The sequence below is a fragment of the Sceloporus undulatus genome, chromosome 2 (assembly GCF_019175285.1).
Source record: "Sceloporus undulatus isolate JIND9_A2432 ecotype Alabama chromosome 2, SceUnd_v1.1, whole genome shotgun sequence".
Taxonomy (NCBI): Eukaryota; Metazoa; Chordata; class Lepidosauria; order Squamata; family Phrynosomatidae; genus Sceloporus; species Sceloporus undulatus.
In genome coordinates, this window is record NC_056523.1 from 170,616,430 (window position 1) to 170,629,140 (window position 12,711).

At 40.0% G+C, this 12,711-nt stretch overlaps 1 protein-coding gene across 1 annotated transcript; it reads right to left on the reverse strand.

The window, feature by feature from the left end:
- Positions 1-230: 230 nt before the first annotated feature.
- Positions 231-12,711, reverse strand: LOC121921048 (retinol dehydrogenase 7-like). Its single transcript, XM_042448514.1, has 5 exons — positions 12,641-12,711; positions 8,401-8,722; positions 4,463-4,721; positions 1,964-2,121; positions 231-612 (listed from the first exon to the last, which is right to left on the reverse strand). Exons 2-5 carry the CDS (start codon positions 8,711-8,713, stop codon positions 395-397), a joined length of 948 nt encoding a protein of 315 aa, XP_042304448.1. The 5' UTR covers positions 8,714-8,722; positions 12,641-12,711; the 3' UTR covers positions 231-394.

Genomic DNA, 12,711 nt, shown 5'->3' on the forward strand with positions numbered 1-12,711 from the left:
TAGAATAAACATTTATCTTTTTATAAGGAATATTGTTTTATAGGGCTCATGACACTTGCAATATATTTACGGCAGTAGAGAATTATCTTCTTATACAACCTCTTTGTATATTTATTTTATGAGACATTATATATCTCACATTTTATTTGTTAAATTATTATGTATCTCATGCAAAATGTTTACATATTTTTAAATACTTGGTAGGGTCGCTATTGACTCAAGGGCAGTTAAATACAACAACAAAGTATTCTGGCATTTTCAACATATTGTATTAATTTAGAATAGCAAAAATCGTTATGTTAGAGAGCATTTTCCATTGTGTCTGTGAACTGTCATTTTAATTTGATTATGGTGAATTTAAAGTGTGATTGCAATGCATTTTATACAAAATAGTCTATGCTGCATGTGCTGGCTGTGGCATAATGCAAGCCAGCACATAATCTGACATGGCTGTTGGCAAGTAAGACATAGGAAGATGGAAAAACTTTGCATCCCGGCCTACAGAATAGCGTGTATGAGGGTAGCGAGATGTCAAGGCATGTTCTATGGCGTCGGTAACCAGGCAGTTGTTGTTGTTGGCTCTCTTGGTGCGATCCTGGAGTAATTTGCAGCCTGTATGTGAAAAAGAGGAAGGAAAGTATTAGTTTAAGATTAGGTTTGACGTGGATTAGGTCCAGATTGGATCAGTCTGAAGTAATTTTGAGTAACGTGATGCTGCAGCAACAAAAATTAGTTTGAAAAAAAAAGAGCCAGATGATGTGTCTCCTAAACATTTAAAAATAATACCATGCAAGGAAGATGACAGGGAGGGAGGAGGGGAAAGAGGAGAAGGCGATATGTGTGTGTTGTGTGCCTTTAGGTTGTTCCCGACTTATGGTGACCCTAAGGCAAATCTATCATGGGGGTTTCTTGGGCTGAGAGTGTGTAACTTGCCCAGGATCACCCAGTGGGTTTCCATGGCTGAGCAGGGAATCAAACTCTGATCTCCAGAGTTGTAGTTCAATGCCTAAACATCTATATAGCATGGAGAGGTAGTTTTTCCTTATTGCCTAGCCTAGGTTCCAACCCGGGCAAGAATTTCACCAGTACTTTCCAGTCAGTGCTTCAGGGAAAGAGAAGGCAGAGAGGAGATATATCAGATATGTGTAATCAGATAGTTTCTTCCTGCCTGGGTTCTTTTGCTAGTTATTTGTTAGCAGCAAGAATGTTTTAAAGGGAAGGAACTGATGAAACCACCTCTGAGACTTCCTTGTCTAAGAAACCTCTATAAAATTCATGGGGTCACCATAAGTCAACATGTGATTTGAAGGCAAATACATGCAACATACTTTGGATATGTCGAAACAAAGATTAAAGATCGCTCAGACAGACTGCAAGGCTAAATGACAGCAGTTAATTCCCATTCAAAGGGTACTATGTCTTCACATGTATTACAATGGTGTGAAAAAAAGAGAAAAATCTCAAGGTTGTTTGGGTTTTCCAATACCAGTCAGTGGCAGGTGCAAATATATGGATAATCAAATTTTGAGTCAAGTCTGCATCAGATTAGAGGTAGTCTAAATGAGTTTGAAATGAAATGTGGTCCAATCCAACCCATCAAGAAGGGCTCTAAGCAGCCGGATGACATTTGCATAGCTCATAAAATATCCATGATGCATCAAGAATGAAATTTTAGTGGGAGTTGCTCCTGATCTGTTTGTGTCTGGAGGAGCATGACCCCCCCCCCCCGAAATGACAGTTCCTGGCTCTGTTGCTTTGGGGCAGTGAACCCGTGCTGAGTTTTATCGCAGGCATTGCTAGTTTTATGGGAGCTATCCAAGGGGCTGAACTGTAAACTCAAAGAGGTTCATCAACTTGGAAAGCTCACATTAAATGGAGAGTAGTTCCTGTAAAACCTAGCAGAGATTCATCTCCCCAAAGCAATGGAGCAACTGGCCACCTTTAGCATTTCTCCTTTACTCACAGGTCTCCATGTATTGCTGTCCATAGGATTCTTTGGTGTCAGAAGGCACCTGGTTCCATGCTTTCCGGTAGGCCTCTACAATATTGTTCTGAATGGGTGTAGCAAAGCCACCAGGCTCTATAATACTGACTTGAACCCCAAAGGGACGGAGCTCTCTCCTGAAAAAAGAAAAAGATCACTTCCTCCTATTTATCTGTAACAATAACAATGTATAACTACCGGTATAACAATCTGGGAAGCTCTTCGTATATTTACTGTGATAAAGTCCCATCACAACCCCTCAGTGGTGCTTTAGCCCTAAGAATGAATGTGTATAGTATTGAGGCCATCACAGTCCATCACAAAGTCTCTCAAACTGCAGCCAGCACCAGGGCACAATGAGAGAGAGAGAGGGGGGGGGGGAGGGAGATCAGCATGGGGAACCATTAAGCTGACTCATTATTCATATAGGAATTTCTGAATAGGGTAATTAAAGATTTCTGCTTTGTGGCTTTTCTTACCTTACTTTTACTTTTCTTAGTACTTATGTCATTCTTCTTAGTCTGCTCTAAATGGTTGTAGCCACAGTATTGTATTTTTCTTTCTCTGAGGTGTTTGTGTCATTGTTTGCAAATCATAGTATAGAATAATAGAATCACAGAACTGGAAGAGACACCATCAGGTCCAACTCCCTGCCATGCAGGAAAACACAATCAAAGCACCCCTAACAGATGGCCATCCAGCCTCTGTTTAAAACTCTCCAAAGAAGGAGGCTCTACCACATTCTGAGGGAGTGTGTTCCACTGTTGAACAGCCCTGAGTGTCAGGAAGTTCTTCCAGATGTTGAGCTTGAATCTCTATTCCTGTAGCTTGCATCCATTGTTCAGTGTCCTGTTCTATGGAGAATCAGAAAACAAGCTTGTTCCATGCTCAGCATGACATCCAAATATTTCAACAGGGCTATCATACCATCTCTTAACCTTCTCTTCTCCAGGCTAAACATACCCAGCTCCCTAAGTCTCTCCTATTAGCACATGGTTTCCAGACCTTTCACCATTTTGGTTGCCCTCTTCTGGACATGCTGTAGCTTGTCAACATCCTTTTTGAATTGTGGTGCCCAGAACTGGATGCAGTATTCCAGGTGAGGCCTGACCAAAGCAAAATAGACTGGTAGTATGTATGACACAAAAATATTTCATCTTCAATTTTGCTTACGTACTTGTGTCCTTCCTTTTTTAAATTTTCCAGATTCCCCCCTCACCTTATCTCTCACTCTCTTTCTCCTCCCTTTGCTAGTAGCTTCTGGTTAAATGTCTTCTTTCTCCCCTCATTTCCTCTTCCATATGCTTATCTTGTCTCTTCATCCCTAGTTTCCTTCCTTCCTTCCTTCCTTCTTTCCACTGTGGCTCATACTTAAACATCATCTCACACAATGATGCAGCCCCTCCCCCCCGACTTGTGTCTTCTCTCTGTTTCACCTGTCAGTCCTTTTCTGCCTTGAATAGCTCAAGCCTGAAATCTCTATGGAAGCCAAGATGATCATGAGAATCATAGAATCATAGAATCATAGAATTGGAAGAGACCACAGGGGCCATCCAGTCCAACCCCCCGCCATGCAGGAAATCACAATCAAAGCATCCCCGACAGATGGCCATCCAGCCTCTGCTTGAAGACCTCCAAGGAAGGAGACTTCACTACACTCCGGGGGAGTTTGTTCCACTGTTGAACAGCCCTTACTGTCAGGAAGTTCTTCCTAATGTTGAGGTGGAATCTCTTTTCCTGCAGCTTGCATTACAAAAGACAATAATGCAAGGAAAGGTTGAGGGAAATCAAAATAGAGGAAGACCGCAAGCTAGATGGAGAGTTAAGGAGATTAAGAAGATCACAAGTATGACTTTGTAGGACTTAAGCAAAACAGTGGAGGACACAGAGGCTTGGGGATGTCTCATCCACAGAGTCACCATGAGTTGGAGCTGACTTAGGGGTAGTTAACAACAACAGCAACAAATAAAATTTATCACTGTTAATGCATGCTCTTCTTCTTAATACAAATAAAAGGACATGGTGAGAAGAGTGAGTGTATAACAAGCTGGCCTATGTAACATAGTGGCCTAAGATTCTATGTTGGCTCCAGTCCCAACAAATATTTCAATCTCAGGAGGAGCAGTAAATGTAGTAAACAACACATGAGACCATTTACAACTTGCTGCCCTTTGAAGTCACCCATAATATGTTGCCTGAGATAGTCACCTTATTCTGACTAATGGTATGGCCAGCTCTGACCTACCTGCAAAAAGAAAAAGACTGAGGTTGAACAGCCATGGGGCTCTTGTTTGAATTTCTGAAGGACTTCTTTCAACCACATTATATCCTGAGCTAAAAAGACTAATGTTATGAATCAGTATAATGCAGCTTCCCACGTTCCTAGTATATTTTATCATTCAGTGAGCATTTTGTTACTTGAAATTTAGACGGAGAAAAACCAATCCACATAAAAAGTTACCACTCTGGTGTTTTTACCTTAGGCAGTCAGAGAAGGCTTCCACACCATACTTGGAAAGACAGTAACCTCCTCCAAAGTATGACAGTCTTCCTGCCACACTGGACATGTTGACAATCCTCCCCTTGGCTTTTCTCACCAGGGGCAGCATGTGCACTGTCACATCAATCACCCCAAACAGGTTAATATTGATCACCTTCGTGAAGTCATCCTTGGTCAGCCATTCATTAGGAGCTTGGGGTACTGCTATGCCTGCATTGTTTACTAAGCCCCAGAGTCCTGTATAAAAAGAAAATTTGCAAATTTAGGATAGTCTTTTCATTGTACCCCCTCCTATTTTTGGTAGCCTTTTCAACTCTGGCTCAGAGTCTGGCATCTTCTCAAAAAGCCTTGTGAACTTTGTGAACGGATCTTGCACTCCTAACAGCCTGCTTAATCTTTAACTTAAAATATTTTAATTGATAATGCTCTCTGAGTTAATTGTTGCCTACATTTGCCCATATTAAGAATGAGAAATTGTGAGTTAATGTCTCTTTCATGCTACACATTTATAGCAGTTTGAGACCATGGTCCTACCCTGTGGAATCCTTTTAGCTTCTTGAGGTATTTAGAATGATCTACCAGACAGCCCTAGTGTTTCCCCAAACTATAAATCTCAGGATTCTGCATGATGCAGCCACAGCATTTAAAGTGGCATCAAATTGCTATAATTATATAGAGTAGAACAGACTTGATTGTAATTTCAAACTGAATTTAATCTTGTGATTTGTGTAATTTAATCTCTCATCTTTTGTCCTGTCCTTTTCAGCTAGCTGTTTTTGGACCACTTTGTGGCATGACAACTATTAGTAGTCCCAACTGGAGTTGACACATAGAATCATTTTTTGAATGGTGAATCAATACATAGATAAATCTCATTGATTCATTGGCTCTATTCAAGTTGGGACTAATAATGGATCCAGGAGACATAATGCCGAGCATACCATAGATCTCTGTGCATGTGCAGCTTGTTGGTGTGAGCAGCTGGTTTTCTTCAGCTTCACTCTTCCTTTTCTAAAAGCAAGTGAAACAATCCAGGAATGTTTGAACCAGGAATTTCTGAAGCAATCTTGTGATATCTACAATTCTACTTTGTTGTTTCTGAACAAGTCAGGTTGATCAGCCAGCAACCCACCACAACAAAGTGTCGGCAAATTAGTGATATTAGAGGGTTAGAGTCCTTATGAATCCTAATGAATATTTTTGCTTGTCGTCACAAAACTCAGAACTGTATTTGTATGTTCTGTACTCTGATACATCAGATTCTATGCCCTGTAAATATTCTGTTTGATTTTGAAAGGAGAAAATATATTTTTCATAAAGGCCTTCAGTTAATTAAATTTTAATCACACAAGTCATCAATCAGTAATAAATTAGGACTAACTATGTCCAAGTTAGTGACAGTCAAGATTAGACTTAGCTACCTGGCAGCATCTCATTATTTTTAGAAAACTTAAATGATGGCTTGAAAAAAATTAACACTCAATAGAGGTCTGAAACACACTGCAGAAATAGTCTGGTTTGAGATTGCCCTAGCCCAGTGCTAGAGAATCCTGGGAATTGTAGCACCAGAGCTCCCTGATAGAGAAGGCTAAATGCTTCACAGAACTACAGTTCCCTAGCATTGAGCCAGGGCCGTTAAAGCAGTCTCAAACTGGATTATTTCTGTATAGTGTTTTGGACCAAAAAAATAGTAAATGGTTAATGCAAATACATTACAATGATTGATTATATGATTACAATAAATAAAGACAATTGATTAAGACAGCAGGTTAGGAATAAACAATATATCATTCCATAAATGAGCATGATTTTTGGATAACATGTTCATCAGTGGGTTCATTTATGTATGGAGTAAAAGGAGCCCAAACGTCATAGAATTTGTTAAGTGTCTGCATGCACTTAATGTTTCCAATTTGACTTATAATTTGGAAGTCAGTTTCTCTATTAGAGCCAGATGCCATACCTTGCATTTCTAGCATTTTAACGAAGGATAATGACACCTCTTCCACTTTTTGCTATTATTAATGTTCCCATCAAATGTAGAAAAATGATTAATTCTAAATATGCTATTCTATGCTTGTCCCTGGAAAGAAAGATAAGCCACTATTTTCTGGGATGGACATTATATTTTAAGTTGTCACTTTCCGTATTATACAAGAAATCTCTATAGGTAGACAAAATCACCCACATATGCATAAATGATTCTTTAACAAGACACTGCCAGACACTGTTTATTATGGTAATATAGATAAGCTTTAATGGCTTCAGGTACAAATAATATATAATCTTTGGGCTGTGTTCATGTATATGTGACGAGTGATTCCAGAGGAGCTTTGCTTCATGGAGATGGTCAGCAGTTTTCACTGATATGAATACCTAAATCATTTTCCCATGGCTGCTTTATTCCAACTCCAGACTGCCAAGATACATTGATTAAAAAAGAATATATTCTAGATACTAAATACTTAACAGTGGATGAGGAGTTAGAAATAAGTTCAGTGTCTGGAGGCCTGAACTCTAATGACTACATGAGAGATTAAATGAACTGCCTGATATATTTCTCAAATATTAACAATGGCTTTGATCAGGAAAGAGTTCAATGGAGAATGGTAGTTGATAAAAACTTCTTTTTCTGTATATGATGCTAAAATGAAAGAAGGTGAGAGGGAATATATTGAAACTATATTCCCTATGTTCTTTTGGTGCCTGTTTATTGAACCATTTCCTGTATTGCTATGTATTTTATCTGTATTATCCTACTTGAGAGTATGTATTTTCCCTGGAAGAAGATTAACCTTCCATTTTGAAGCCAAGCCCTCCCTCCAGTCCATCTGCCTTGGTCCAGGCCTCGGAGGTTGAGAGGAACTGCTGGACCTCTTACCCTTTCCCTCCACCACTCCCTTCTCCTTCTGTGTCATGTCTTTTTAGATTGTAAGCCCGAGGGCAGGGAACCATCTAATTAAAAAGATTGTATGTACAGCACTGTGTAAATTTACAGCGCTTTTAAAATATTAAAAAATATATCAGTTCCCCAAATCAAACCTTCATTTTGCCATTTTATATAAGGGACACCATTTTACTGTGCCATTATATTTAATGGGACATGATCACCCGTGGATTTTTGTATCCATGGCTTGCTGGGGTGGTGGTGGTCCTGAACCAAACCCCAGTGGATACTAAGGATCCACTGTAAGTTGATGTTCAAGGATTCAGAGAATCATATGGAATCATAGAACTATCATAGAAACAGGCTGTCGTAGAGTTGGAAGGAGTCCTAAGGCCACTGAGTCCAATCCCCTATGCAGAAAATCTAGCTAGACCATCCCTAGTAGGTAGCTGTACAGCCTCTTTTTAAAAACACCTCAGAAGGGGACACCACCACTTCTCTAGACAATTTAAAACTACTGCGAAACCGCTCTTACTATCAAGACATTTCTTCTAATGTTCAATCAAAATCTATGTTCCTGCAACATAAAACTAGTAAGCCTGATCCTGCCCTTTAGGGTAGCAGAGAAGGGCCCTGTCCCCTTCTCTATGTGGCAGCCCTTGAAGTATTTAAAGAATACATTCATGTCATCCCCAAACAAACAAAAACAGCTTCATTTATATACCGCTTCATACTGAACTAACAGTGTCTAAGCAGTTTACTGTAAGCTAATTGCCCCCAACAATCTGGTACTCATTTTGGTGACCTCCTTGGAAGGATGCAAGCCTGAGTCGAGCTTTGAGCTCCTTAGGCAGCCTTTGCTGGGTCACAGCCTGGGAGCCCTGTGGTTGGTGTCCACCATCGCTCTGGCTTGCATAATCTTCTTTTCAGAAGTAAAATAAGTTTTTCAAAGGGCTTCCATTTCTAAAAACAAACAGACAAACAACAAACACATCAAACAAAAAACCAGGAGGAAGTCCTCTACTGTACCTTTGTTCCCAACACATTCTTTCACCCACTTAGTTGCTGCTGCCACACTTTCTGTGATGGTGACATCCAAAATGGTGGTTTTCAGCCTCTTCGATGTGGACTTTTCCAGTTCATCTGCTCCTTTCTGGGTGAGACAGGCTGCCAACACCTGGAAGCCTCGGGCATCCAACTGCCTGGCGAGTTGGTTCCCAAATCCAGAGTCACAACCAGTGATGAAGACGTATTTCTCTGTTAGTTTTTCCACAGTCTGTCTCCCCCTGTACCACCGGCGGAGGAAATAAACCCCCAGCAAGGCAGCCAGATAGAGCCACATGTTTGAAACCTGCAGGGAAGAAGGAATAAGAGTGGAAGCACCAGGCTGGAGTTTCTAGCAAGTGATCAGTGCAGAATCCAGTGACCCAGAGCTGAGTGCTCTAATTTACTTTAAAGAGAATTGTCCATATTTCTTAATGAAATAACGTATTTTCATGTTAGATTTACTATTCTAGTCTTGCAGATAACATCATTGGTGATGTTTCCCTCCCAAGTCAGACACTGATATTATTAACATGTCAAAACAATGGATAATAGTACAATACAAATGGAATCATAAAATACTAATAACACTTAAAAACAATAACTTACAAATTATAAAGGGACAATCATAATAAAAGGATATAATTAAAGTATATCATCTGTACACCAGTGATCCACCAGTGATCAAATTGGATCAGTGAAAAGCATTTGGGTAAAAATAGAAACATAGAATCGTAGAGCTGGAAAAGACCACAAGGGCTATCTAATCCAATCCAGTAGCATTCTCACACTGAGTGCCACCCGGTGCATGCGGGGGGAACTTCTGAAACAGATCCATATGATAGAGATTTTCATGTTCCATAAGAAAAATATATAACAGATCTTTAACTTGATTTGAAATGACATCTTAAAGCAGCATTTGGGGAAGTGTATTTACAAACTAAATACCAAAATTCAGAAATCATAGGCTACAGCCACCACTAGTGAAGTAAATTGCTCTCATAATTCTTCTTGTCCGTGAAAAGAGTGAGAAAAGTTTATTACTGTTCTCCTTGCATATGAAGTGCGAGATATTTAAAATGTCTCATCCCTTACACAGGGTACAACCCAAAGCAACCAGGATGTTCCTAGCTTCCCCTAACTTGCTGTTTATCTGATCTTGAAGTTTTCTCAACAAAGTATTCAAAAAATCAAAAAGATTCAGTCCCATAGTTGAATTCAAATCCCCTTTGGGGTTATTTTTGGATATATTCATAATAATTTAATATTTTAAGTTTTTTTAGGGAGTTCTAACTGAACCAGAGATTTATAAATAGTAGTCATAGGATTTGTTTAAAACATAATTCCTTCCATCCTAGAAATCCAAACTGAATTTCCTATATTAGCAAAAATTTGTCATGCAAATTGTATCATGAAACATTTGGTATCATTTGATCTGCTCATTAAAAAGATTTAATTTGATATAACATAAATAGAATGGTGAGAGAGCCAGCACAGTACAGTGTTTTGATCGTTGGATTACAACTCTGTAGACCAGGGTTTGGATCCCTGTTCAGTCACAAAATCTTACTGGGTGACCTTGTGCAAGTCACACTCTCTCAGCCTCAATAGAAGGCAAAGGCAAAACCACTCTGTTTGTGTCATCAGCAGATATAATTTTGCAATAAATTCTAGAATAGGCTTCACTATTGACTTCAGTTGAATGGAACACTCCAGTCTTTCTCCAGTACCCTTTCTAGTTTCTCGCCCAAGAACTCCTAGTGAGATTGTAATATTCTTGACAGAACCAGCAAGATTAGGAATGAAAAAGGCATGAAAAAAGATAACTTTCACCACTATGCAGCTCCAAGGACTCTGAACTCTATTGTCCCCTGATGCATTGCCACTAAATAATGACCTTGTAGTTATATTCCCACTCCTATCAAATCTGAGCAATAAAGATTCATGGAGTATGATATAGCCCATGCAGGCAGCAATAAACATGGAACAAGATAAGCCTTCAAAGACTAAAAGGAGAAATAAATAAATAAATAGAATTGGAGGACATTCAAAAAAACAATCTATCACTCTGTTAAGTGAATTTAAAGCTGGCTTTAGGGCACAGAGAAGCATGTCTGTTTTTGGGGACAGCATGAATAAAGGGTTTGGCTTTTGTCATGTTGCAAACTTCTTATAGGAAACTGTTTGGCATCTATGTGAACAGAATTTGGACTACAGGGGACTTGGTCTGATTTAGCATGGCTATTCTTAAATCAGCTGAAAGGCTGAAAAATCACATTTCTGTAAGATTCTGGAAGAACTCTCAAAACTTAACAGAAACTGGGAGAAAATCAAAAATATACAAAAATACAGAATTCAAACACACAGCTGTGTTAGTTTGAAAAATTAGTATGCAAAGGGATCTTGTAGCAACTTTGAGACTAAGTGAGCCAAAGAAGTTATAGTATAAGCATAACTCAGATGCATGGAATAAACTGTTGCTCATAGTTTACTCCATGCATCTGAGGAATTAAATTCAATTCTACAAAAGCTCATGCTACCAGCTTCTTTCTTTCAGTTAGAGGCGAACCAGACTGGCATAAAATGCTAGCATTGGGATGGAATGGGGGCCTGGTGACTGCACACTGCACATCCCGATTCCACCCTGATTCTGGTGCCATGCTGTTCCCTCACCAGCCCAGCAGGTGGCATCACACTGTTTCTTTGGTGCAGTGTTTGGTGCAGTGGTGGGGGCAAAGGCACCTTTTTGCCACTGTAAAAAGGAATGGCATTTTGCTGTTTCTTTTTAGAGTGGCAAAGTACCGGATCAGGCCTGCAGTGTGCAGTTGCTGATGCCCCGATCCAGGACTGAAAGAGGCGGCACGATGCCGCTCCTTTGGGGCGCTACAAGATCTCTCTACATACTGATTCTACAGACTAACAGGGTTATAGCTTTGAATTTTACCACTGTACTTCATTGTGAGCTATCACCCCAACCCTTAAAATATTGAAAGAAACAAGTTCTAAAATATATGGAGAGTGCATACAAAAATTACACAAATGACTATTTACAAAGTGATGCTACTGGTTGTAGTAAATCAGGGGTAGGCAACCTGCAGCCCGTGGGCCGGATGCGGCCCAGCAAGGCCTTGGGACCGGCCCCTGCCTGGTCCTGCCGCCGATTGCCGCCGGAGACTTTGGCCTATCAGGAGGAGGCAGGCAAGGGGGGCAAGCGGCAGGCAAGGGGAACAAGCGGCGGGCAAGGGGGCAATTGTCTATAGAAGCCTCAGAAACATGCATTTATATTAACAATTTTTAAAAATCAGCAAATTTTTTATGTGTCCTCCATTTGAAAATTCTATCCTACATTTGTTCTGGTTTATTTAATTAATTTTAAAAAGAAATTATTTAATTATTTATTTTTTGGCTCCGGCCCCCCCAGTTGTCTGAGGGACAGCAACCCGGCCCCCGGCTCAAAAAGCTTGCCTACCCCTGTAGTAAATCTTTCCTCTTCAGATGTTTCGCTGCAGATAGAGTAAAAATGGTTGCTGCAAGCTACCCCCTTATTATTTTACTCCAGGATCAGGGAAACATCTCCTAAGGTGGGGAGATGTTTCTGAAGGTCATTAAGGACAAGACAAGACAGACCACCTTTCAGTGTGGTCTGGAATCCCCAATCTTGCCGTCAGAACAATTATTATAGTGCCCAAGGGCACAGTCAGTGAGAGACCAAATTCTCTTTTCCATTCAACCAGCTTTGACTATGAACACTGTTACAACTACAATGTCTATTTAAGTAGTCCTTTCTCTCTATTGATGGTACAGTTGACCCTCCATGTCCATGGATTCAACCATCCACAGCTTGAAAATATGTGGATGATATAAATTCCAAAAAGCAAACCTTGATTTTGCCATTTTATATAAGGGACATAATTTTGTTACATCACTATACTTAATAGGAATTGAGCATCCATGTATTTTGTTATCCACAGGGGGTTCTGGAACCAAACCCCAGCAGATACCAAGATCCACTCTACAATTATTCACCCAATCTTTTTTTATACTTTATCACTTGAGATACTTCTGATTGCTCATTAGAGAGCTTAGCTACTCAGGGGTCTTGATGATTCAGTGCTCCGGGGGAAATGAACAGTAATATCATCATTTGAAGGGGGATCAGCTCCCACTCACTGTGTCTTAGAGTGGGATTGAGCCTCCCTTTTGCCAAGAGCCCACCGTTTCTTACCTTAGTTCTGAAGGGTTAGGTGTTCTCACAATTAGTTCAGTGCTGGGGAAAAAACATATGACTTCTTCCAC